The sequence below is a fragment of the Notolabrus celidotus genome, chromosome 10 (genome assembly GCF_009762535.1).
Source record: "Notolabrus celidotus isolate fNotCel1 chromosome 10, fNotCel1.pri, whole genome shotgun sequence".
Taxonomy (NCBI): Eukaryota; Metazoa; Chordata; class Actinopteri; order Labriformes; family Labridae; genus Notolabrus; species Notolabrus celidotus.
In genome coordinates this window covers 11112456-11140448 of record NC_048281.1, presented here as the reverse complement: position 1 = coordinate 11140448, position 27993 = coordinate 11112456, and the positions used below count along the sequence as shown (strand labels likewise).

At 41.4% G+C, this 27993-nt stretch overlaps 2 protein-coding genes and 1 non-coding gene across 3 annotated transcripts in view; 2 read left to right on the top strand and 1 right to left on the bottom strand.

Moving 5' to 3' along the window:
• LOC117820751 overlaps positions 1 to 3390 on the bottom strand; it is a 66887-nt gene extending 63497 nt beyond the window's left edge. The window contains 2 exon segments of the mRNA XM_034694664.1: positions 76 to 338; positions 3148 to 3390. Of these exon segments, the coding sequence (XP_034550555.1) occupies positions 76 to 131 (56 nt within the window). The 5' untranslated portion in view covers positions 132 to 338; positions 3148 to 3390.
• On the top strand, positions 206 to 25615 carry LOC117820275 (ribosomal RNA processing protein 1 homolog B-like). Its single transcript, XM_034693998.1, is given in 19 exon segments — positions 206 to 344; positions 4796 to 4971; positions 4973 to 5039; positions 5499 to 5581; positions 7455 to 7512; positions 7618 to 7703; positions 9587 to 9633; positions 9635 to 9646; positions 10072 to 10201; positions 12627 to 12691; positions 13013 to 13215; positions 15420 to 15556; positions 16190 to 16287; positions 17294 to 17313; positions 17405 to 17539; positions 18010 to 19280; positions 19368 to 19538; positions 23745 to 23811; positions 25141 to 25615. Coding segments are annotated over 19 exon segments (3252 nt in total). The 3' UTR covers positions 25428 to 25615.
• Positions 15612 to 15741, top strand: LOC117820837. The gene has a single exon (XR_004632857.1). It is a non-coding gene; the product is annotated as a small nucleolar RNA SNORA35 (small nucleolar RNA).
• Positions 25616 to 27993: the final 2378 nt, after the last annotated feature.

Here is a 27993-nt window from a genome sequence, read left to right as displayed (position 1 = left end):
AAACACTCAGGATGCAAAAGGAGGTAAAACCAGAGGACAGATGACACACGCAGAAATGTTCAGAGAGAGACTCACCACTGGTCCCTGTCGAAGGACACCAGCAGGCGGATCCCAGGAGGAATAGCCGCCATGATTTAGACGCTTCAGTACTGATGGTCACAGAGACGGGAAACTGATGTGAGCTCACGCTGAGCAGGCTGATGGGATGGTGGTGGATGTGGTGGTGGTGGTGCAGCCCCGGCTCATCTCTGTCTCACAGGAAGCTGCTGGGAGGCAGGACGCTGGAGGAAACATGGCCGACGCAGAGAGCACTGGAGCCAGATGGAAAAACCAGGAGTCTGAAAGTATGACGAGGGGGAAACAGTGAAAACAAAGAAGGTGTTAGGGAGGTCACTTCTGCTGCTCATTTTTACTTTTCCTTTCTGCTGCTCGGAGTCACGGTTTAAACTTTAACAGTCTGAACAGAAGTTATCTCGGAGCTGAGGACGAAGAGTTAGTCACCTGTATGGAATCAAAACAAAGGATGAATCTATTAATAAAGCTGATCTGGTAACAGGGTTTGGTTTTCATCAACGATTTTAAAATCCTTTGTTTCAGTGCCCAGCTTTCTGGATTTGCTGGTTTTCCCTTCTTAGCATAAACTAGTCTGATGTAGCCGACAGGTATTCCAGTTAGTCCGGTTCACTGGGTGTCCTGGTTGCATATTTGCAATGTTTTCACATGTAGACAAGCTGCTTTGATAAACACAGACCAAACCTGCACTTGTGTTTTATTTTTCTAGAGCAGTAATTTAAACCAGGATGCTTGTGCCTATCCTGTTTTAATCCATGTCATGTGAACTTTTATTACACCCTTTAGTGAAGATGAGCAGCTTCTTATCTGACCATCAAACAAGGCAGAGTTTGATCTTTGTCCTTATTTATAAGTTCTGTCTTATATGATCTCAAACATTCATTTGTAAATCCTGTGTTCCTAATTTTGTGGAAATATTTTAAAGGGCTGCATGATAAACATCAATCTGATCAATTAGGGGGCGATAATGGGATTTTTTTAAATACAAAAAAATTAAACTACAGATAAACATTGCTTTCATTATGTCCTAACAAGCCCACACATACAGCCACAGTAGAGCGCAGACGGTGTAGATGTTTTTCCCTGTTTCAGAAGAGGATAACAGGATAGTAGTTTGCAAAACATGTGCAGCAAGTAAGCGAAGTGGAAAAAGACGAAAAAAAATACTGGGATGCATGCTCCCTGAAAATAGGGTCCTGTCAATGCCAGAGACTGTATAATAAATGGGCGTAGTCTCCGGGATGTCTCCTGTCTGTTCCTGAAGCGCTGCTTTGAAGCCGGTTGTCGGCAGGTGCATATTGGAAATTCTGATATCAACCTCACTTCTGTCGAGCTAGTGTGAGGTAAAGAGGTGGGCCTTTAGCCTCCACGCTAACAGCTACAGTGTTCCTGCCTGTCAATCAAGTCAGCCACGCCCTTATTTGGGCAAAACTCACAATCTTAATATCTTCTGAACTATCAGTGTGTGCCGATAAAGAAATGAGCTATAAACATGTTTATTTCTGCTGTAAAGATCGTCTTCTTTCAATGGGTGTGCATGTGGTTTCCTGCCTCAAGTGGACACTTGAGGAACTGCAGTTTTTAGCACTTCCACATAGGCTTCATATTTGGAGACTGAAGGTTGCCACTTGGTTTATACCACCAGTTGCATTTTCCAAAAGTTTCAGACTATATGTTTGTATTCTTTATGTTCAACCCAAGCAGCAACCTCCGGTCTAAAAATATGAGTCCAATGCGGAAGTGCTAAAAACTGCAGTTCATCGAGGATCCGCTTGAGGCTGGCTCCAGAAATACCGGAAACCACATACACACCAATTCAAAAAAGACGATCTTTACAGCAGATATAAACATGTTTACAGCCTGGTTCAAAAAACGAGTGCAGTCTGGATAGCTCATTTCTCGATCGGCTCACACTGTACGGGGGGTGAAATCTTTCATAACACGTCAATTTAGAAGATATTACAAGTTTTCTAATGAGAGGCACATCTGACTTGATTGACAGGCAGGAACATTGTAGCTGTTGACTAGGAGGCTCAAAGCCTGCCTCTTTACATCACAATCGCTTGACAGCTGCAATATGGCTGCCACAGACGATTGGCCTGAAAACAGCACTTCAGAACATCACGGATACTACGTCCATATTTTATACAGTCTATGGTTCAACCCCATGCATCTTGATTGTCTTTTTTTTAAAGCTGCACTTGCACACACTGCCAGAAAATATTTCCAGACATGACTAGTAGCCCTTTCTGTATCAGCCATCAGGAGCGGGTAGTTAACAGTTATTGGTCATCTTTCACCTCCACACTGTTCCCCTTTACCCCAATTTGCCTGAAGCCACTGAAACACACCTGGACTGAGTTTTGCACATAAAACCAGCACAGTATCCCTGTCTGCAGAGACCACATGCTGTGCAGGGGGACTTGATGGGCCAGGACCTGCATGAAACTCCTCTGTCCACCTTGAAGGAAATCAGGGAGAGTGATGAAGTAACAGCCTGGAGATCTATACCCATCAGTGGTTACAGTTTCATATTTACGGCAGGACCAGCTGCTGTTACATAAGTCTATACGGCAGATCTCAGGTGTCACAGGAGCTTCCTGGTTCTTCCTTTAATACCGTGGTAACCCTAAACCAGAGATCTATGGAGGTGTAGCTGATACCTCACCAAACCTGTGGTTCTTGTACCATGTTAGGCAGATCTACTGGGTCAAAGCTGTAATTACAAAGATAACCCTGATCCTGTATATTAAAGAGAAACAGAGCTAAATGTTCCTACAGACCTTAAACGCGTCTTTACATCCAGCAGGGCTTCACTGTTTGCTGAGGCTGAGAGCAGCATCTCAAACTTTGGTGCTATCAGAGGCTACTGCTCGGTGATAATCACATTAATATCCTTCTATGTATCACATGTCGAGTAATAACCACATTAAAGAAGATAAACTGTGATTTAAAGAGGCTGGACACAGAGCCGCGGTTAACAACAGCTAGCTAGACCCAAACGGCGCGCGGCTGGATCAGACGTTACCCGTCGCTCGGTCTCGTGCTCAGGTTCCTCACAAAGACTCTTCTTACCTTCAGGACCAGAGACTGATCAGGACCAGAGACTGATCAGAACGAGGACTCCACGGGTTTCTATCCGCCGTCAGTGTGGACCCATATCCTCCACTTCCTTGTTTAGTGTGAAGTCGAGCGACTGTCACCTCAATGCCACACACACATATACACACGTCTACACACACACTCACACAGCTGGGCGGCCCGCGCGCAGAGCACGCTCTGCTCCGCCTGCTCTGACGTCACACCTGGCTCCCTCCCTGATGTTTGATCTGAGACCAGAGAACACAGCCGGTCCCTCTCGGGGGTCCGGGAAACAGACAAATTAGAAATGCTAAATAATTTTTAATGAAAAGAAAAAAAAAGGCTTCAGAAAAATCCCAAAAACGAAACTCAAGAATATTTACTGTCATGCAACATAAAAAGGTTCACAAGAGGAAAACATTTTTGTGTTTTGAGAAATGTTTTTGCATTTAATTACATGTTTTTACATTATGTAGAATATTTCAAATTTAGTGAAATGTTTTTGCGTTTAGTAAAATGTTTTTTTTTTTGTGGTCAAGAAGTGTTTGTGCAGTTGACCTTTAGGGCCACCATAAAAGTACTATTCCAACTAATAAAAATTATAATATCTCAAAATTATTAATTAGTTAGGTCATTCAATAATATCCCTGTTTCTTAAATATTGGATTTATATTTATTTAAACAATTATTTTTCAGTGGCCCCAATCCTCTTCCGTAAGATGGTGATCATACAAAAATACTTAAAAATAACATAAAATCAATACAGTAAGATAAATAAAATAAGTAAAATTAGAGAAAAAAGAAAAATTAAGATAAATACAAGAAATTAATTTTAAAAGTAAAAAACACTAACTGCCCATGGAGTAAACAATTTACTTGTTAAGTTTCTTTAAAGTATTCCCTAATTATCTCATAATTACCAACCTTTTTTGGCCAGTCTCAATGCTAAGATCAGTGTTTAATGATATTTTTGTGTAAAAATAATAAATTAGATGCTCAGAAAATCCCCTGTGATTGAAAATTATACATCTGTATCTCAAAATAATAAGTTACAGATGCTTCATGATTGTTTTGCTCCATGTATTTTATGCCCATGGCCACATTCTCAATGACTGTCATATCATGTCCTGATGTAGCTTTTAGTCATTTTAATCGTACGGTGCTATTTGTACTTTTCTTTTTTTTTCTTTTCTTCTTTTTTGTGTTTTGGTTTCTCCTCTCCCTTCTTATTTTGATTTTGTTTTACTTTATTTTACTTTTCTGTTTTTGTCTAATCTTGACCTTTTTAGGGAGCCTTTTTAACATCTGGCAAGGGACTACGGATGTAAACTAGCCTTTTGGCTAATTCTAGCATATTTACTTAAGTGTTAATTAATATGCATGGTCCTTTTAAATGAAAAATAAATAAATTAGGGTGAGACGAAAGCTTATCAATAAGACCCATTTATGCCATAATTTCAAAAATAACGTGTGAGGATATTTGTAGTTTTAAACGAGATTAAAATGTTTTGTTTGAGGATTTATGGCTATTTTTTTGTAGGATTATGACTTTTATTTAAATAACAGTAGGCTAATATTTCGCACGCAGTGGCAGCAGGCGGACGCTGCCATCCCGCGGACATGCGCAGAATCACAGCACGCTGACTCTGTGTACGTCATCAGTCTGCGTCGCTCGGGGGGAAACGTGGGATCAAGTGGAGCAAACAGCGAGGTGAGGCGTCTCCACGGTCCCAAGTGAATGGTGTGAACTGGTGTGAACATGGCGTCGTTACAAGAGCGGAGGTCCAGTTTGCCCAGAGATTAGCCTCTAACGAGAAACCCCATCCGAACCAAGGCGATAAAGAAGCTGAGGAAGTACATCAACGTCAGGTCGCAGAGGGAAGAAGGTGAGCTAGCATGGAGATGTCAGAGATGCTAACAGCAGCCTAAATGATAACTAATCTGTAACTCAGCTCTAAAATAGAGGTTACAGGGGATTATTAGTCAAATTAACAGGTTGTTTTTAAACACAGAGTCTCTTTTAATGTGTCTGATCCCAGTCTGATGATTTAATAACGATGTAATTTAAAAACCTGGTCGCTGATACACACACGTGGATGAAGTTAGCTTGGTGGAATTATTATGATCAGCAGTCCCCTGTGATATAGCAGCAATAACCTTTACATTGTACCTGACGCATCATAGTAGTATACTAATATGAATAAAATACCCACCAGGCGAGTGACTGCAGATTAAGTCACATGTTATGACACATTAATAGCTGTTTAACCTTCAAAATGTATAAAAAAGGATGAATAAATACTGTGTAGCTTGAACTTTGACATTTGCCTTCACATTGTGTGCAGGTGGATTCTCAGGTGATGATGTGCTCAAGCTGTGGAAGGGTCTCTTCTACTGCCTGTGGATGCAGGACAAACCACAGCTACAGGTATGACCCTCTTCTCTTCCTCTTCCTCCTCCTTCTTCTTTGTCATCCTACTTTTGCTTTCATTCAGAATTTTCACAGCAACAGGGGCGACAGTGTTGTGCAAAGTTGCAAGCAAGTTTTAAGTCCTACTCCTAAAACACTACATTTCTGAACATTAGTTTGACTGCGAGATCAGAACGTGCAGATGAAATAACAGAAGCACATGTGTAACTCCTCCTCCTGTAACTCTTCTGTTTCTGGCTGCTTAATGCCGGAAACTGTTTTGCCACAGTGTCAACAGGCAGAGGTGAAACCCTAAATGTAATGATGTGCCAGTCTCCTTTCTGTGGATTGGTTTAATACAGCGTGAGTGATCTGATAGCTCCTGGGATCCCTCTTGCTATTCAACAGTAATAACTGTTGTTACAGGGTTTTGACCAATGAGAATCAAGTATTTAACACAGATATTGTAATTTTATATTTAAATCATTTTAACACCAATGCTTGATGATTCATAATCTCAGCATATTTATATTATTTTTTATCAGTAGCTGTGCAGATACCCTTAATACCACACATTTCAATAATGACGTTGTAACTATTATATTTACTGATGCAAAGTTCACTTCACTACATCATTACGGTACATACTCTGTATGTTTATTGCAACCTGGTGCAAATTTCTCTGTGCAGTAACTTATCCATACATAAGAGAGAATTGTACATAGTTTATTTGCCATATTTTATTTCTACCTTTTTATAAATATTTTGAAACATCCTCCACGAGGATATCGGATTGCTTTTACAGAAGATTTCAGATGTCACCTCAGTCTGTTTTCATTCAAATGTTTTTTGTTTTTTTTAGACGGAATCATTGATAGGATTTTATTATTTTGTATTTTTATATTTATATTTCTAATCTTTTGATTGTTTCAATCTTTAATCTTTTTTTGTTTTTATTCTTCCAATATTGTTTTATTTCCTTGTATTTGTTGGAGGTCATAGCCGTTTTAATCTTCCTTTATATATCTGTCCACTTCTTTTTGTTGTTACTCCCTGCAGTTTTTTCTAAAAGATTTAGTCATTGTCTTCCTCACATTTCTTTTATATTATTATTATTTATAATAATAATGTACATATTATTATTATTATTATTATTATTATTATTATTAATAATGTACTTATTGTTATTATTAATAATGTATTAAATAATATTAATGTCATTATGATTCATATTATGATTAGCACTATTATTACCTCATCTATTATTATGATAATAGTAATTCTATTTTTTAAATTATGATTATTATTATTATTATTACTCATTATTGCCATTATAATTTGTATTGTTATTGTTACTATGATTATAATAATAATGGCAATAATAATAAAAAATGATAAGTATTATTATTATTATTATTACTATTATTATTATTATTATTATTATTATTTTCATATTTTAACTCTAAGTAGATGTTTTTATCTTATATCTTATCAAGTAAGTCAGTCATCAGTAAATCTACCAATAATAGACCAATAACATATTAACAGTTAGGCCTAGACCCACATTTTTAGGCAAGTAAAGGTGTGCTGTTTAGAAGTGATATCAAGACACAGTGATTCTGCCATAACAAATATATATTGCAGAAAAAATCATTAACATTAGTGAACATTAATGACCTTAAGGATTTAATGACATTAAATATCAGTATCAGTCAAAAATCAAAGGTGAGGTCCTGTGATATATTTGCTGTCAGCTTCAGATTATCGTGTTTGTTTGACTGAAATGATTAAAAGCGTGTGTCTCTCTCTGTGATGGTTAAAATATGACGGTGTTTGTACTCAGCCAGCCTCTCCTCTCTGATGTTATCTTTTATTATTTATGGTGTTTCAGGGGGAGCTGTCCAACCAAATCTCCAGCCTGATCCATAGCTTCCACCACATCGATGGACGTAAGTTAGCCTCCGGTGCTTTCATCATCTCTGGTTGTTTTAGTGAGGGAAAGGTAAAACCAGGTCACAGCTCACGATGAGATGATGATATGCTGTTTCCTGCAGAGTTTTTATACCTGGAGAGTTTCCTGCAGACCTTCAAACGAGAGTGGACAGGTATCGACCGGCTGCGGATGGACAAGTTTTTCCAGGTAAGTGAGAGGAGGATGCTCAATGAGTTTGATCTTTAGAGCAGCCGGAGTTTCACGCTGGAAAAACTGAGGGCTTTCCTTTTAAAAGGTAAAAAAAATAGTTTTATGAGAGACCAAGGAGCCCATTTTTTGTATATTTTTTTTTAGCTAATGATTCTAATGATTGCCTCAAATAACACTCTCTGATCCTTTGAAGCTTAAACTGAAGGATGAAACGTATTTATTCTTGATTACTATTGCCTTCAATGATCAAATGCCTGATTAACAGCCTAGGGAAATAACTGACATCAAATATCTCACTGCTTTAATCGGCCTGTCCTTGAAGTAAATAAATAGAACTGCAGCTTTTTGACTGATCTTGTTTATAAGATTAGTTTTGGATCAGATTTAAAGGTCAGAAATCAAACATGAATCAATTGAGGTGTCATCAAAAGCTCAATTTCTAGATATCATGTACCTAAGTCATTACGTTCTTGCTTTATTGAAAGGAAATCATGAAACATTATATAGTGGTGCCAACGTACCTCACAGGACAGTCGAAAACTGATGCACGAAAGAGATTCAAACTGCTGAGATGAAAATGAATATTCATACCCTTTTTTAAACAGCAGAGGGCGCCACCTGCTCATGACTTCCCTTGTTGGACGTCATAATGACACTTAGACATGCTGGCATGAAGAGAGGCCCAATAATGAAGATTTGACCTCCATATATTTAACGTTTTATATTTTAATTTGCTGTGTGCTTTTGATAGACTTGCAGATAATCTCTCTACTCCTTGCGTAGTTGTAACAAGTCGTGCTCCTCATAAAGAAGAGACGCAACAGACAACATTACGGCAACTTAAAGCTAATGCATCCAACATTTCTCTAATGGAGATTGTTCTTTTAGCTGTTTTTATTTAATCCCAATAAAAGCAGGTTTGCAATCAAGCAGGAAATAGAGTTAGCTTGGCGTAAGAGGTTAAAAAATGCGCCATAAAAGCTTCACAAATATCCGTTTTATGCCCTTAAATTTTTTAGAGATTGTATCGTACACCAACATCGTAAACTGTACTGCTTTGTGATTTGACTGCATCGTTGCAAATCAAATAAACACCACTGTACCTCCGCCCCATCCTGCGGATTGTGCTGGATTTAGTTTGCATGCAGATGAAGCTGTGCTGCGTGTGTGTCTCTGCTATGCCCTCTATCACACCAGGAACTGCAACACAATAGACTGTTCTTATTCACAGTTCTGCACACACTGACGCTTTGTCACAACTCTTTAGAGCCTGCTGCACACAGAGAGAGACCAGAAGTCATCTAGCTGTATGTTGTCTTGTACTCGTGACCTGTAGAGCGACAGCTGAGGGCTCCACATAACTGAAAATGATGAAATTTTGTTGTTCCCAGGACTTCTTTATTTGTGTCTGTGCTGTCAACATCATTTTTTTAAACGAGCCTTATCCCAAGTTTAAATTCTGTCATCATGACAGCCGTAGTCACGACCAATCTGGCGTAAACACGGCATGTTTGTTCTTGTCAGTCACTCTTGTTTGCAGCTGAGACTTCTTCTCGGGACACTCAGAAAACAAGATAAAATCGTCCCTGCAGCTTTGTTCAGGCACACAGGGACATGGCTCTGGTGTTCATACCTGCAGGAGACTAGCCAGTCTGGATTCTGACTCATTTCAATGTCTGCAATCAAATCTCCGACCTGAATCCAACTGACAGCTCGTCCAAACTCTGTCTGGTAAACAAGCTGCAGGATTTGGTGAACTCGCAGCAAGAATATCAGGAAGAACGCAAGAAAGCACACCTCTGTTATTGTGTGGATGAGGTTTTAGAAAACGAGCGTCTGTGTTCTGAGAAACACAAATAATGATGTTCTCTCTATTACAGCTGGTTCGCTTCATGTTCAGGCAAACTTTGAGATGCTGAAGAAGAAAATTGGGAAAGCAGGTAAGAAATCAAACTTATTTAATCTGGATCCTGTGGTAAGAACGGATAGATAAGTTTGACCCATGTCTCATCTTTGAACATGGAGGTGTTCTTTATGACCTACACTGCTGCCAGTCAACAGGGGGAGCTCTAAAGGTTCTGATTTACCTTATAAGGAGCTGATGTGTTTCATCTCTCATTCAGATCATAGTTCACCCATGTTTATTCATCTTAAATAACCAGATTTGAACAAAATTATAAATAAAATAAAATAATAAATTGTATTTTCTCAAATTTCCTCCCGTGAAGTCTTCTTCAGCCTTTAAAAAAACGTTTGGATGCAGTTTTTTTATCGAGTTGTGTTCTTCTTGCACAGATCTACCTGTTGACATATATTTGATGTGTTTACGCAGTGAATAACCGTGTGCTCTCACTCTCTTTCTCAGCGTGGTGTCCAGGTTCCTAGAGCTGCTGAAGACTCAGATCCTGCAGAGCGGCAGCGGAGCGCACCAACGGGCTGCAGTTCACATCCTGGACCTGTACCTGACAGAGTTGGCAGCAGTGGGCTCAGCAGAGGTACACAAACACAAAAATTGTTTTCATCTTGTTTTTGATATTATGCATTTTAAGAAAAAGGGATAGTGAGGTTGTAGAGTTTCCTCGTTGAGCCGTCTCTGCCGACGGGATAAAGGAGAGTGTGTTTTCTCCTGTATCTGCACCTTGGCTGTGTTTTGGTCCTCCACAAAGGAGCTTCAAGGAACAAGGGCGGGGGGATTTTTACAGGGAAATGTGACACCAACTGTTCGTCCATATGTCTGCATAGTGAGTTTTTGCATATACAGAACATTTCGTTGCTAAATAAGAACAGAGCGAGTACAAAGCAGATGTCATGTAGGTGGTTGTGATGCAGCTCATGTAGCTTGTAAAGCTTGCAGCAGAACTCGATCTTCAGCTGGCAGAGTCTGAAATTGAGTTTCTCCTCTATCCCTGGTTCCTGACAGAGTAAATTAAATAAATCCGTTCAATGTAATCCCTGACTTTCAACTCTAGAGTTGCTCGCTGGCAGATTAATAATTCAGGGTTTTATACTTCCTTTACTTTCAGACTGAGTAGGTACATCCTGGAAAAACAAACTTTATGGTTTTCTCTCATGTATGGAAAGGTTTTATGTGCTTATCTACTTGTTTTTGTTTGGAGACAAAGTGTGTGTCTGCTCTGTCCTCTGTCACAGCTGTGTGTTTAGTAAAGTCTTTTCAGTCATTATGAGGTACAGGTAACGCTTGTGTGAGTTGCAGGAGGAAAGATAGCACAGTCCAAAAGGAAAGCTACAGCCACCACCACACTTCTTTTGGACTGTGAATGATATTCGAGGGCAAATATTTAATCTTAGAAATTAATCTTTGGTGTCCTTGAGTTCAACTGTTGTGGTTGGAAGTATCATGACCGGGAAAAAAAAAAGGGAAAAAGGGGGAAAAAAAAAAAAAAAAAAGGAAGTATCATGACAGCCCTGTCAAAAACATACAACTGACTATGATTGAAGTGGAGATGGAGGATAGAACCAGAGGGCGGCATGACTCCGGTCTGTCTACTCCGTCTATGACTGTCAGTAAGTCGGTGAAACCGCTTTGAGCTGTCAGCAGCCTGGCAGGAGAGATGCTCAGTGCTGTGCTGGGATTTCATAACTATAAAGACCAAGGATGCACATCTTATTCTTTCCCTGAGTGTGTGTCTCGGGTGGATTTATGATACAGAAGAGAGAAGAAAGAAATTAAAATGTGAGACTCACAAATGGAATCATGCAGACTGATAGAGGAGTTTAATGAGGCAATGAACAGAAAAGAAGGAGTCACTGAGGAAACGGAGAGCAGTCAGACGTGAAGCTCTCCCCTATGACAACCAGAAATGGAAACAGGCAGACAAAACTGTATGACGCTCAGCAAAGGAAGAGGAGGAATGTATCCAGTCGTAGTATTGTTGACCAATCAGGTTAACCAATACAGATAACTGCATAAAGAGCAGCTAACAATCTGTTCTAGATCAAACATTTACACTGAGACACAAATCTGCTTGATGCTGTGTCACTAAAGACAATCAGCGTTTAGATTTCCTGACTTCCTGAACAGAGCATCATAAATGATGGATCCCACCTCCATTCAACAAACAAACATTTTAAAAGTAGTTTTCTTCTCCTCTTGAGGACAGACCTGACAACGCTTTTTACTTTCAGCTACAACTAACCTGTAAGTACAGATTCTGATTCAGAAACATGTTGAATCTGGATCTCAGGGTCTGGACTTTAGTTTGAGAAGGGTTCCGGTCTCTGTCTGTAGTCTGAGTAGTGCCCACCAATCAGGTGTCAGCAGGAGAAACAGTCTGTATGGAGAGCAACAGCAGGTGTTGCTCATCAAAGACAGAATTCCAGAATTCTGTCTTTGATGTCAGAATTCTGAGAACAAATGGACCTCATTCAACAAACAAACATTGCAAAAGTAGTTCTCTTCTCCTCTTGAGGACAGACCTGACAAAGCTTGACTTTTGACTAATCTGCATCATGATGTTGTTATTTCAGTAAACTTAAGACCAGTTAATTACAAGAACATCACAAGAACATCAGTTTCTGTTTCAGGTTCATACCGCTGAAGGAAGCCAGAGTGAAGCCTATACTGTTTAGTGTAACTGAGACTCAACGTAAATAGATTATTATTTTGCAGACATGTCTGGAGAGGGGAATTTTGATGGTCTGAACACACAGTCACAGAAATGGAAGTCTGGGCTGGGAGTCGTTTATCTCCGAGAGTGTGATTACTGAAAACTCATCAACTGTTCCCAGAGGCTTATATTGTCATCAGACAACAGCTGACGGGTTCCAAGATTACAGAAATACCCTTTCGATCTCTATTTGCTCATCAATGTTTCAGTTCCTATTTCAAATCTCATCCCAGGTTTCTGTCCTTCAAGAGAAAGCACTCTTTCCTCATCGTGATGTTCTTTCTCTTCACAGCTCACTGCAGATCAGAATTTGATTCTTATCGGGCCATTCTGCAAGACATCTGCAAAAACAAAGGAGTAAGTTTGCATCTCATCAGCTCCTCTGTCTGCTGTTAAAGATGTCCCTTATATGAGAGATATATGTTTGTGCTGCACGTCATCTTTGAAGTGGTTTTGCTGTAGTCGGTGGATTATTTTGTTTGCTGAAAACATTCCTTTGTTTTTTTTAAACCTGTGGGTTGTTTGAACAGATTTACATTTCAAAGTGTCAGTGCACCTTTCCAACAGAAAGTGGAAAGGTAGCAGAATATTAAACCCGTCAGTGATGCATCAACAGCTGTTGTACTCGCCCGTCTGCTCGTCGAGTCATCCATTACTCCTCTTTGTTTGTTTTTCCAGCCGGAGTCTCTTCGCCGCGATCTGTAACAGCATCTTCAGCACCATCATAGATCAGGCTCCGTTCGCCATTGACGATTTGATGAAAGAGGTGAAGGCGGCTCATGACTCAGACTCAGACTCAGGACAGGCATCTGACGAGGAAGAGGAGGAAGAGGAAGAAATTACCAAAGGGAAGCCTGTCAGCAAGAAGAAGCAGATTAATGGTATGTCTCCAGAGAAACTATTAACTGTAGAGTAGTTTGTTGTTGATTGGTACCTATTTATAAACTAGAAGTAGTTACAGATGAAGATTCTCTTCATCAAGCTCTAAATTAATGCTCTTTTTCTGTTCTGAGGTTCAGAAATACGATGTTCCAGAAGTCGAGAGTAAGAAAACTAACGTGCACAAATTTCTGATTGGATTGAAACGTGTCATTAAAGTAAAATTGATTATATAAATCACACAGGTCTATAAAGGTGCGTTTCAACCAGAAGTACAAGGAACCTTTAGTTCTGGGAACTTCATCAAGGAACTAGATGGTTCCTGTGGCCCTCTTTGGTGCTTTTCGACTGAAGGAACTTTCCCTAGTAAGCAGGAACTATGTGCTGTTTAACAGCAGGATCAAGGGTCTAAATTTAGTTCCTTGGTAGTTAATCTCCCCCTGAAAGGTGCTCAGGTGGTAGTACTTTCCATAGTGGTCCAGGAACTTAAAGGGGCGGGGCCTTGAATGGTGAAACCTTTCTGATTGGTAGAGTACCCTCAGTGTTTTTATCTCTTATAACATCCCACACACTTGTGACTTGTAGTTCCTGGTAGTACTCTTCAAGGATGGTTCCTGTGGCCCATTGTTGTCTACGTTTCTGACGTCCCATGAAGATGATACAAATCAGACCAGTGGAGCGCAGTAAGATAAAGGATGAGCATTCAATAAAGATGACGCCATAAAAGGAGACAGAAAGGCCTGCATCAACATGAGCGACACTATAGTTAGCCTGTTAGCATGAAGGAGATTCCTCTTGTGCTGTTTCCGATCGTGCTTTATTACAGATGGATTCACTGAATCAACTCTTGGAAGGAGACGAGCTCTCGAGACAAAGAGGATTCAAAACATCTGAAACACTTTACTTAAATCAAGAAGACAGATTTTAAAAGCAGGTGTTCCAGTTTAAAGAGCGACCCTGTTAACTGGAGACTCTCAGCCAGATGCGTCCATCACAAACATCTTTAGATGATCATTAAATATCTGATGAGGATATTTGGACATTTGAATAAAAACTAAACTAGGGTGCATTCCCGAGGACTCTTTCTGTGTTTCAACAGCTGTTGTAAACCAAGCGGCAAACTCCGGTCTCAAACGATGAAGCCAATGCGGAAGTGATATAAACTGCAATACATCGAAAATCCGCTTGAGGCTGGCTGCAGAAACACCGGAAACTACATAGATATGAATGGGAAAAAGACGATCTTTGCAGCATTAATAAACATGTTTACAGCCTGGTTCAAAAAACGGCTTGGCCCTACAACGCTAATCTCTCTAATGGCACACACTGTACGGGAGGTGAATTTTTTTCTAACATGACGGTTAAGAAGATATTAAGATTATGAGTTTTGCCCAAATAAGGACATGACTGACGTGACTCCCGGTCGGGAACACACAGCCATTGGCTAAGAGACTCACACTACGTCACACTCTGCCTAGTTGAGTTCCACATTACCAATATGGCTGCTGCCGTCGATTTGCTTCAAAACAGCTCTCAGGAACAGATGGGTGACGTCACGGATACTACGTCCATATTTTTTACAGTCTATGTTGTAAACTCAACAAACACTGACACATTCAGCTGAAGGTCTCTAGTTTACAGGGTAACTCTTCAGACTGTAACACCGGCAGCTGACAGACACATTCACACTATCAGGCTCAGAGAAGACCAATGTTCAGGAGTTATTAAACCAAGTCAATCACAGATGTGTGTGATGTTATGAGATAAAAACACTGCTGGTCTTCGACCAATCAGAAACTTTCATCACTGCAGGCCCCGCCCCCAAACGTTTCTGGAGCTTTGGAAAGTACTACCTCTTAGCAGGGAATTTTCAGGGGAAGATTAACGACCCAGGAACTAAACTGTGTGTGGAAACATGCAAAGTTCCTCAAGAGGTCCCTAGTTCCTGGGGAAAGTTCCTGCGGTCAAAAAGCACCTTTTGAAGCTTGTTCCAGATAAAGATTGTGTCAAAAGCTTTAAGTTCATGTCCTTTTTCTCTTCTGAGCTGAGTCTTTATTTTTATAGAAGTAGCTCATTCTCCAGCTTTCACTGCAGAAGAATAATTTAAAAACGTCTGATTGAGTTGAAACGCGCTAAATTAAAATATCAAGGGAAACATTCAAAACGCAGAGGCAGGAATATTCTAATGCTGTTTCTCCGCCTTCAGGCAAGAAATCAAATGGTATAGAGGACGAAGATGAGGACGAGGAGGAGGAGGAGGAGGAGGAGGAGGATGAGCTGCTTCACCTAGAAGAATCGGATACAGATGAGCCAGGTGATGAAGACATGGGACCCGTGCTGCAGGTGAGGGCAGCTGACTCTGTTTCAGGCGTTAGACTTTTTTAGAAAAGAGCGTCGTTTGCACTGCCAAGTGACTGGACTTCCTGTTATGTGGTTTTCCAATCTCATTCCAGTGCCAGATTGACCTCAGTTTGCAGAAGGGTTGAGCTAGACCACTGGCTCCCCCCTTTCGAAGGCTGAGAACATTAATTAAACTCTAAAGCTGTTGTATCGCTCTGACTGTCAGCATCTCCTCTGGCAGTAAAAGAAGAAAAAAAAAAAATAGAGCGTCGTGTTGCAAGATGAAACCAAATTTACCGTTTGTATTAACAGGAAGTTCACTTTATGATCACTGAGTGGAATAAACACAGCTTTCAGACTAACGGGCGTAAAATGAGCTGAATGTGATCCTGGTGTTCGCTCTGAGGCTCGCATGGATCAATCTGCAAGTCTGTTGTTTCAGGACATGTTAATGAGTTTTGTTTCTAATGAGGTGTGTGTGTGTGTGTGTGTGTGTGTGTGTGTGTGTGTGTGTGTGTGTGTGTGTGGTGTGTGTGTGTGTGTGTGTGTGTGTGGTGTGTGTGTGTGTGTGTGTGTGTGTGTGTGTGTGTGTGTGTGTGTGTGTGTGTGTGTGTGTGTGTGTGTGTGTGTTTGCAGTTCGACTACACGGCTCTGGCAGACAAACTGTTTCAATTAGCCAGCCGGAGCAGCACGCCAAGCCCAAACAGACAGAGACTCTACAAGATCATCAAAGTGTGAGTACAAGCTTAGTGTGTGTCTGTGTCTGTGTGTGGTAATGATAGAGAACCAGCTGTATTGACAACGAGCAGCACTCTCTGAGGTTCTGCCTCTGTGTTTTATCAGGGCTCGTTAGGAAAAACTAAAATGTGTTAAATTTATCATGAGCGTTTCAGAGTTTATTGTAGCTTGTTCTGATTGTTGCATTAATTATAATATTTATAATAAGAGACCTTTTTCAATATTATAGTTGATGTCAGAATGAAATTTTCTACCAAATGAACTTTAGTGTCAGTGTTTGTGGAGTTTACACAGCTGTTGAAACACAGAGGGAGTTCCTGGGAATGCAAACTAGTTTAATTATTATTAAGATTTTAAAATATCCTCATCAGATATTTAATGATCGTCTAAAGACGTTTATGAGGGATGCATCCGGCTGAAAGTCTGCAGTTAACAGGGTCGCTATTTAAACCAAAACACCGGCCGATCTCTGCCACGGCTTTTTGAGTTGAAAAGGATTTTAAAGCCGTGTTGAAACATCTTTGCTACTCGCACTTATCTCCTCTCACGTGTTGATTCAGTGAATCCATCTGTGATGAAATATAGCACCATCTAAAACAGCGCCAGCTGAGTCTCTTCATGCTAACAGGCTAACTGTTGTGTTGCTCATAATGATAGCTGCCTGTCTGTCTGCTTCTATGGTGTCATCTGTGATGATTGGCATTCGTCTTTGTTTTACTGCCCTCTACTGGTCTGGTGGTGTAGTGCATTTACTTTTTGTTACTGGCCTGATTTGCATAATCTACCCGGGACTTCAGCCCCCAGCCGAAATGCAGTCAACAATGGGGGCACAGGAACCTTTTAGTTACGGGGAAAGTAGTTATGGGGGCTAAAAGACCCAGAACTCTTGGTCGAAATGCATCTTTAATGCAAATAAAATAAATTGAAATGAGCAGCAGAGTGAGGAGTCAGCAAAAAGACATCTCATGATTCTAACGTGTCTCTCTTCTTCTTAAACTTCAGGCTGCGTGATCTCAGCGAAGGTACGACCTCTTCTTCCTCACTCCCTGTCATATTTACAAAAACAGGCTCAATCTGCGTGACCTCTGACCCCTCTTCTGTGCTCTCTGTCAGGCGTGTTCCCTCAGGACGAGTATCCGGAGGAGGTTTCCACGGACGAGGACGACGACGATTTCGGCAGCAGGAAGAGGATGAAGAGGCGGAAGGTGGAGGGAGAGGATGAAGCTCCGGCTGCTAAGAAAAAGAAAGGTAGCGCCTGGTTTTGAGAGCTGAAACAGAAAGTCAAGGTTGTCGGAAAAACACTGAATGTGTTCATAAATACTTTAGATCATTTAATAATTTATAGAAGAAGATTTAGAGTTGTTTAACTTTTGATTTCATGTCGTCCAGATTTTCTTCCTTTGTTTTATATTTTGACTCAACTTACGTCGAGTTTATTCTGCACTTAGAAAAGTTAAAGTAGTGAGCATTTTTAGAAGCATTAAGGTGAATTTATCGTCATTTAACAACAAACGCATGTCACACATCAACTCAGGTTGACTTTTGAGGGCGATAGGTCAGCGTTTACAATTCATACGACCCTGTAAATCAAAAACAGACCACATAAAAGTCAAAGCAACAATAAGTGCTTCCTGTTTTTGTCAGATTTCTCCCTGCAAAACTTTTATTTCATGACTTTACGTGTTCGATGTGTAACGGTGATCTCATCTGTACTCTAGGGAAGAAAAAGGAGGCTCCCAAAGCGGAGCAGCAAAACAAAGACGCAGGACAAGTTGACGCTGAAGCAGCCGAAGTGACGGCAAATGGTGACAACAAAAAGAAGAAGAGGAAGAGGAAGAAGAAGAAGAAGAAGCAGGCTTTGCAGGAAGGGAGTGCAGGCGATGAGGCCAAGACGACTGAGGAAGGAGAGACTAGAGTGAGGGCAAGCAAAGAAGGAGGGAAAGAAGAAGAGTCGGATGCACAGAGCTCTGTCTCTTCTGTTCAAGTCACACAGACGACAGACGGTCAGTCAGAAACTCTTCTTCTCTCTGAGGTGAAGAAACAGCCTTCAGTGTTCGTCTCAGAGGAAACCAGCCAGCCGGACCTCGAGGACCAATCTGAGAAATCCACAAAGAGCGAGAACTCCAAGGAGGCAGAGGAGCAGCAAGTTCAGAGCACAGAGGAAGAGATTCCCTCTGAAGCCGTCGCTGCAGTGTCGGAGAAGAAGAAGAAGAACAAGAACAAGAACAAGAAGAACAAGAAGGGTCTGAAGTCACAGAGCGACGAGGCCGGAGACGAGAAAGAAACTCCAGAGACTGATTCAAAGACGGAGAAAGAGACCGATCTGAAGCCGGAGGAGGACGTCAAAGAGGCCGACGCTGAATCACAGGTTAATGGAGCGAGCGCTGAAGTTGTTCTCTCAGCAGCACCTTCAAATTCAGCAGGAAATGAAACAATTGATCTCTCGACCCCAGCAAAGAGGAGGGGGAAGAAGAAGAAGGTTGCTGATGAGGAGGAAGAAAAGGTCGAGGTTATAGCTGAGAAAGAGGAAGAGCCCGCTGAAATCCTTTCACAAGATGAAACCGCGAAAAAGAAGACAAAGAAGAGGAGCAAGCTGGAGGAAGCAGCAGCTGAGGCTGCACATGAAAGCTGCGTGACCCCGCTGAAGAAGAAACGGAAAAATGTTCAGAAGGACTCGGAGGCTGTGGAGGAAGAGCAAGGAGCGGAAACGGCTCAGGTGGCGAATGCTGAGAAACCACCGTGTGAGACACTGACGAAGAAAAAGAAGACAGCAAAGCAGCCGGCAGCTCCTGTAGACGACATCAAAGATCCATCTCAGGTGGCTGACAGCGGAGATGAGGAGCTCCCACTGACAGAATCCGCCTCCTCCGGGAAAGCAGCCAAGAAGAAAAAGAGGAAGATCCCTGTTGTGTTCGAGTTTGAGGCGGACGAGCTGGAGGCGGCTGCATCGATCAATGGCCTTGGGCTGCAGGAGGAGAACAGAGGCAGTGTGAGTGTTTACAAAGGTTAAACGGTTATGGTGAGATTAAACGATCTGAAAACACTTATCGATGTGTGAATCAATTCTTCATTTCAGGACGCAGAGGAGCAGTCGACGCCGCTGACTTCAAAGAAGTCTCAGAGGATGAAGAAGATTTCCTCAGAGTCTGATTTCATCACGTTTCAGAGCAACGCTGCCGTTCCAACGCCGCTCTTCTGCAAAACCAAGGCAGGTGCCGTCACCCCGCTGTCCAGCAAGAAGAAGAAGGTAAGACTCAGGACTCATATGGGGGGGCTCGGATGAACACGAAATTCGTTAGAGGTCCTGTGAGGAGTTTTAACTTATAAAACAGAATAATATCAATACTCATCTCTCTTTGCCACTCAGACTACCAGAGTGTAGTTATCTCTACAACTACTACTATCCATCTCACCACTATCATCTCTCCCTCTCTTCATCTCCCTCTATCCCTCTCTCCAACACGGTCTCAGAAGATGTGTGTCTAACATGAGTCTGGTTCTGCTGGAGGTTTCTGCCTGTTAAAGGAAGTTTGTCCTTGCCACTGTAACTTGCTAAATGCTGCAAAGAGCTCTGCTCATGGTGGAATAAGATGCAGGGTTTGTACGGGTGCTTGAAATCCTTGAAAACGTTTGTATTTTAATGTTGTGTTTTCAAGGTTTGAAAAATGCCTGTATTTTGTGTCTTAGTGCTTGGAAATGCTTGAAATCGTATCATATATATTTCACAATTAACAGCAATCTGACTCAACAGATCGATTAAATGGAGAGAAATAAAATAGTCAAATGTAAAAAAAACAAACTGCTCTCCCTGATGGTCTCGCGTCTGTGACATGCTGGTCTGTTGTCATGTGTGATGTGATCTCGCCCCCAAGAGGACAGTGTGACACCACGTTAGCCGTACACGTTAATTAGCCTATTGTTCAGTCAGGGGTGTTTGTAGCTTGGGGCAGGTTATCACACAAATTGTTCCGACAAGTCTCCGACAAGTTCCTGAGCCAGGGGCCGCCGAGTGGGAGGCTCTCCCGCTGGATACAAAGGCACGACACAGTGTTTCTCATCGAGACCCGTCATAGACCGACCGTGGTCATGCGGTGACCGGCCCCGAGCTACAATCACCCCTGACTGCTCGTGTCTGAACACTGAAGGCTTATTGATAACAGTATCAACTTTTAGTTCCGGGAAAAGTAGTTCTGGGGGCTAAAAGACCCCGAAACTCTTGGTCAAAATGCACCTTTAGTCTTTGAACCAGGCTGTAAACGTCTTTGTTCCTGCAGTCAGAATGGGCGTTTTGACTTTGGGAGTAGAAGAAGATTATTTGGCTTTTGCAGCTGGTCTCAAGTAGACACTCAAGGATCTAACACCTGAGGTTGTTGCTAGGTTACAACAATAAAAGCTAGACCACCTGCAACAGAAAACTGGGACAAGTAAAAGAAAGATGCAACAAAAGAGGAGGATACACGTCTTTCTGAAAGCGGGCAAACCAAACATCTTCACCTGGTTTGTCAGATAAAAACATCCAAACATGAGCGCCCTTGAAACCAAACTAATCCTCATCCCTGGTCCAGTCCAGCTACTCTTCTCATTAAACACTTTCTTTTTATCTCAGTGATGTTATCTGAAGCTTCTTGTACTCATTTGCATCAGAGTAATCCGGTTTAATCCGTGCATCTTCCTCACTCAGGTGTAAATAAAGAGGAGATTAGAGCTGCTCTGTAGTTCTTAAATATTAAAGGATCCAGGTTGTGTTTTCTGAGTGGTTTGACTCCCCTCAGCTTTCAGTTATTTTGAAAACGCCTGAAGAGTATTTTCAGCAGATAAATTTACAACAACCAGAAACTCTTTGAAACGAGTGATTGGCAGAGGCTGAATGAAAAATAGTTCTCTGAAGTAGTTCCTACAGAGTTTTATTGCCGGCTGTGTGTTGCCACATTGTTCAATCCTCTCGTGAAAGTGCTTTGATAATATTTCTGACTCTTAATGGACAGTTGAATTTATTTAATCACGGACTGAGAGTTTTCAGACCTTAAAGGATGAGTCAATGTGCAAGATAAAAAAAAAACAAGTGTGAAGAAAAATACGACATCAGACTATGAGAATATAAGAATATCTAATATTGTGTGGCAGCTCAGCTCACAGCCCCTCCTGACATCCTCTAACTTTAAAAACCTGTGCTATTTGGCAGACAAAGAGCTTGATTTAGTAATTCTGCTGGATTTAATCAGCAGATTAGTTTTTTTTTTAAGAGTAGGAGATGTAGAATTTGTTGCAGCTCAGCTCACAGCCCCTCTTCACATCCGATGTCTGCCAAAAGGCGCTGGAAAAGTGCTGATTTTAGAGTTATATAGAGCTTTGTTTAGTATTTTTTCTAGGTTAAATCAGCTAATTTTTCTGTAGGGGACATATAACTTGTGGCTCAGCTCACAGCCCCCCTGATGTCCTCCTATGTGTCAAAGATCACTGAAGAAACACTGAATTTTGACATAAACCATCCTTATTCTCTGAGGTTCCGGTTTTAATCAGCAGATTTGATTTGTTTTTATTTAAGTAGGAGATGTCAAATTTCTGGCAGCTCAGCTCAGAGCCCCTGATATACCCTGTACCAAAGCTGAGCGCTGGAATCAGCAGATTCGTTTCTATTGAAGAGGAAAATACCCATGATGATAATCAGGCTTGATTAAACTCAATCTCTAACCTGTTACTGAGAACAAGGGATACATTTGCTCTGATATCCTCTGTGTGCCAAAAAGCACTTAGAACAAGTTGATTTTTGAAGTCAAAGAACTTTATTAAATATTTTTACTGGATTTAATCAGCAGATTTTTCTGTTTTTAAGAGTAGGAGATGTACAATTTGTGGCAGCTCAGCTCACAGCCCCTCCTTACATTCTGTTTGTCAAAGAGCGCTTAAGAAATGCTAATCCTCAACACAAAGCTATTATATTAACTCTTTCTACACATTCAATGCACAGATTTGTGTTTTCTAAAGAAGAGGAGATCTTTATAAGTAATTCACCTCCTTGTAAAAACAAGTGGATCCATTAACGCTTACCCAAAACCTCCCTGTATCATTCCAACAAGCTCATGGCAGCTCAGCTTGCAGCCCCTTCTGACATATTATGTCTAGATTTAAATAAACTTTAATGTTTTTTGGGGCTTTGGTCCCAGAATTTATAAAAAACGGTGAAAGCAGACAATGTGGAACTGCCTTCAACCTGGACTCCTTTTGGTAGCCAGCAGGGGGCGACTCCAAAAGACTGATTGTAGAGAATGAATCTACTTCTCAGCTGATTTATTCCCTCAGTAAACGTCTTCCTCACAAGTTTATGATCTCAATCTCTTGTTTCAAGTCTTCTTCAAGGCAGCATGATGCTCATTCAGTAAATGATGGTCCCATTTAGAGTCACAGAGAAGACGAATAAAGGTGTGCTTTAGGGGCAGAGCTACCTGTGATGGATGAGGTGATAAGATTCTCCAGCCTGTTGGCAAAGTGTGGTCGTTATACGCTCTGGTCTTTTGTTAGTCTTTGTTCTAGGGAAGAGGATGAAAACTCAGTTCAATCACAAACATCAAATAAATATCAGCGTTCAATCCGGCACTGATGATTACATTTGAACTCTGAGGTGGCAGACGTTAGTGTCCCCCATGTGGCCGAGTGTTAAAAGTTTAAACCTGATCACAGCTGAATTTAGGCAGACATGTTGGATTTGATCAGCGTGGCAGAGGAACAGACAGATTTGAACATTAGATGAGTTAGTGTGTCGGACTGAGAGCGAGTGGCTTCCGAGGAGAAGCCTTCATTGGATCTGAGAGCTCCCTGCTTTCACAGCCTCGTCTGTTTCTGTTTGTCTACATTTTAAAGGTTTTTCACGGTGTTACGTCAGAGTGAGATGATGTTTATGTCTGGTCTCCATAACCAAAAGACATTTTAAATATATTGGATGCTCTTCGGTCAAGACTTGAAAATGTTTGTAGCTGATGTGTGTTTTTTTTAACTTCAGAGACTGAATGAAAGTCTACAAATTGAGAGATAACAGAGCAAAAGCAGGTTCAAGTCTTTACTGTAGCACGTTTTATTTACAGAAGAGCCTCAGTGCACTCGCAAAAGAACAAGAAACAACGTACAAATGTAAAAAGCAAAGAGCAAAAACACTTAAGTGGAATCAGGCTCGCCAAATACTCGAGACTTACAGGAGGAAACAGTGAAGTCTGAGCTAGTTTGGAAGTCTGCTCCATGCATGCATCACTAGTTTTAACCCTTTAGCGTGTGAGGATGCATCATTTTATCATCTGCATACAAATAAATGTCCACCACAGAGCAGCAAAGAATTCCCCTGCTTCTGCTTCACATCAGGCTGAAAGGGGAACGTTTGATTCTTTCTCACTTCGTCTCCAGGAAAACATCTCCATTGTGCATTTCTGTCGTTCTCTGTCTGACCTCTTTTTCTTTCTTACAGAAGACTCAAACTCCCAAATCCGAGTCAAAGAAGGTGACCTTCGGTCTGAAGAACAATAAGACAGCCGGTAAGAAAAGGATGTTCATAATGTGATCATGTATTTGTGTTTCATTTATTGTGAGCCCTTCAGGATAACGAAGACATCCTCTTAAAGTCTCTCTGCAGCTCCATCCCTCAGTCTCTTGTCTCTATTGTCCGTTATTTCCACTGAAGTCTTTTTCAGGACCTTGAAAAGTAATCTGCAGAGCGTTCAGTATGACAAGAGGAACACGTGAGAGGGAGCACTCTTTGTTTGCATCTGCAGGAACAGTGGGGAGAAGATGTGTTTGCAGAGAGAGAATCCAGGTGTCCTGAGGAACTCACAGTCAGTCAGTGCACCAGGAGAGAGAGAGGAGCACTGTGCAGGATGTAAATCTGCAGAGCACAGACAGGGTTAAGGCTGATTTATACTTCTGCGTCACCCCTACGCAGTAGGAGCGGACATGAGCACTACATACTTGTGCGTTGATGTGTCGCGCAGCAATTCTCCGCTGAAACGCTTGAGGGCAGTGTGGTCTCTCTGATAGCCGGTCGCCTGCTTCCAGCCCCGCTACGATCTCAGTTTACTTTTCCACAGCAATTCAGAGCGTGTTATGTTAATCTACAGCTGATACATTTAGCTGTTTATCATACAGACATGATTACAGGGCATAATAGAGAGGAGGAGATGAAATACACGGCCAATGAGCGGGGATCCCGGAAGTGCTGTAAATGCAGGAAATACGATGCCGCTGATGGGACCAATCGACTGGCGTAGGCCCTGTGCCGATTCTTCATGTAGTTACTTTTTGGAGGAGGTGCAGCTACATGCGTAGGCCTCTGCGTAGATACGGGAGCTACGCGGACCTCTGGCATAGGCTACACCGTCGATTAGACGCAGAAGTATAAATCAGCCTCTAGGCGTTCGTTTGGGGAGGAAGATGTTACAAAACAACGGACAGCAGGGTTTTATTCTTCCTAGAGACCAAAACAACATCCCATTCTACTTTTACCTCACCTGGTTCGGTCCTCTGCCCCGTCTCTCCAACAAAGATCAGGTGTAGTGGGCGTAACAAGTTTAAAACTCACATGTCGACTTCAGTTCGTAATGATGCTTAAACATGTAAATAAGCGATGCAGCCTGGGAGCGCTGCTGCTTTCAACACACTCTAAGAAATGAGGATGTGTGTGTATGATTCATCCTCACCCCTGCTGTTTGCACCAGAACGACCCCTTGGTTAAATAAAGTTTGATGCAAAACTTGCTGAAACTACACCCATGTTCTGGTGTAATGAGTGATCCTGATAAATGAGGACTTCCAGCCACAACAGGATTGAACATTTAGTGACTCTCATGTTTACTTTCTGTCTCGTTGCAGAGTTCAGAAAGACGGACCGCAGCCTGCTGTTGAGTCCAGACGGCTCGTCACGGGTGCCCTTTGACCCCGAGCAGAAACCCAAGTGCGGGGTCCTAAAGTCTCCCCCCACCCCTCTCTCTTCCAAGGTGAAGAAGACCCCCACTAAAATCAAGAAGACCCCTGCCAAAACAAAGAAGACCCCCACAAGCATCAAGAAAACCCCTGCTGGCATCAAGAAGACCCCCAACACCACGGATGCTCCGAAGAGCACACCAAGACGCCGCCCCTCTGCTGCAGACTTCTTCTAGAGCTGGACCCCGACAGTCCGTAGACTCAAAATTTACTGTCTGTATGAACTCTTTAGAGGACTGATTTACACACATCCTGTTTGGACTGATTTATAAAGAGGTATTTTTGTGTTTATCTGATGTAAGTGTTTCCGTTCAGAGTGACTCCATGTTTTAATAAAGTTACTCATTTCAGTTTTCCAATTTTATCACGTTTCATACTTCTGTCTTTTTGAGAGAAAACAAGGTTTCGATTATTTTTTTATTATTTTAAAAGGAAAAAGTAAACTCTTTGGCACAATAATGGAAAAAAATATATTTTCAGGCTGTCAAAATGAACACATTAATTTCTGATTTGAAATCCAAAATGATGGAATTTTAAACAGGATTAAAAAATGTAATTATTTGTGATAGAAAAAACAAAACATTGGACAGCTCTTCTTATTTGTATAGCACTTTTAATCGTTAAAATCAGAATTAATTTATAAATCACATTTAAAATCAAGAACTGCAAACACGCTAAATAAAAGTGCATAAATATCAGGATTGTCACACTGAACTTGCAAGCGCAAAGAGACGTGTTTTATGCAGATCATTCGTTCACGAAAAAACTTAGTAGGCAATAAAATGAATTCACTTCTCAGAGCACCACTAATGAAGGCAAGGAAGGTGCTGCTAGAGCTCAAACTATTTATCTCTCTTAGTTCCATCTCGCACTAACGTCATGGATGCTAGGCGAACCTTACGAAGCTACAGGTGAAATGCGTAGTTCACTCATGAAAGTCAGAAGTCTGTAAAGTCATTTCCATGTGCACTGGTTGTTTTATTATTTTCTATATGTATGTTTCTGCAACTGAGCAGCACCTGAGTACACAAGCTGACTGCATAGAGAACCATATTTATGAGGCAGGCTTTATCACCTATACTGCAGCCTGCCACCAGGGGAGCTCTAAAAGCCCTGGTTGTACTTATAGTGAGCTGTTGTGATGTCGCACAAGAAAAAAAACACCACTCTTTTAAATTTGCATCAAGCTGGTCTCTTTATTGGATTACACTCTAGAGACCTTCTCAAAACTAACCCACTGAAGGGACCTCAACATATGGAATCGCTGGAATACTGCATCTTGATCGGTAGCATATATTAGCAGAACACCAGCATCTTTCGGTGACACTACAAGAGAAGGTTAAGAGTGAAGAAGAGGATGTGTGTTATTCTGAATCAGTGAATGTGTCGATATGTTCAAATCTCCTTTAAAGCAGAGGGAGAGTTTAATATTTGAAGTTTAAATTCTTAAATATCAGATTTTATTCCTCCTTTCTGAGCTCCTTGAAAGCAGACACTATCCACTGTTCAGGTTTCCCTTCCTCTTTCAAACCTCAAACTCAAACGTGCTGAGGATCGCTGTTAACACCATCTGAAGCACTGATAGTATCGTGACCGACTGCATCTGCTTCAAGGACTGACGCACTGAGTGTCACACTTCTTCTGAGAGCTGTGATGAGCTGTCTCCAATCTGAGGTGCGTAACAAGTGTGAACAAGAAGTAACCATGGACACGAGATGCTCTGCACACCAACACAAGTCTTCAAGGACCCTACAGCTTAACTTGTTGAAGCCCTCTTCATGTTAGTGTCAGCATCTCGGAGCACAGATAGCATCTGGTGAAGATATTTCTGCAAAATAAACATTATTTCCAGGCTATTTAGTCCTTCCAGAGGAGCGCCCGTCCATCTGTTTGTGTTCAGTCTCAGTTTCCCTGTAAACAGTTCCACAGAGGCTTCATTCTGGCTTCCTTCAGCGGTATGAACCTGAAACAGTAACTGATGTTCTTGTGATGTTCTTGTAATTAATGTGTCTGAAGTTTGCTGAAATAACATCATGATGCAGATTAGTCAAAAGTCAAGCGTCAAGCATTTCCAGGTCTGTCCTCAAGAGGAGAAAAAAACTACTTTTACAATGTTAGTTTGTTGAATGGAGGTGGGATTGATCAGTTCTGATGCGTTCCAGGAAGTCAGGAAATTGAAATGCTGATAGTCTTTAGTGAGACAGCATCGAGCAGATTTGTGTCTCAGTGTAAATGTTTGATCTAGAACAGATTGTTAGCTGCTCCTCATGCAGATATCTGTACAGAGAGAAAGAAATCCTCCTTACATTAACAACCATGGGAGCTGTCATAACGCTGGATTATGTTCCTCCTGCTTTTGCTCTCCATACAGACTGTTTTTCCTGCATACACCAGGACACTTCTTATACCAAGCTCTTGTTCTCTTGTTCAGCACAGAATATCTGTTGGTCTGTTTGTGGACGGACAATAAGAGTAGAGGAAGGGAGGAGAGGAAACTGGAAATCCAAATGAAAGGTGCAAAATGAAACCCTGCAGATCATTATCAACACTTCAGACTGGGATCTCACAGGAAATAAAGTCTCTGCTGGTGGTGTGACTCATGAATAAAGCATAGTACAGTCGATGTGTGTTTTTACACAAAAACCTTGGATAGAGAATGTTTCAGGTTTCAGAAATGAAAAATGCAACACATGCAGGATTGAAGTACCAATGACCTTGTTTGTTTTGTCTCATATTTGAAGA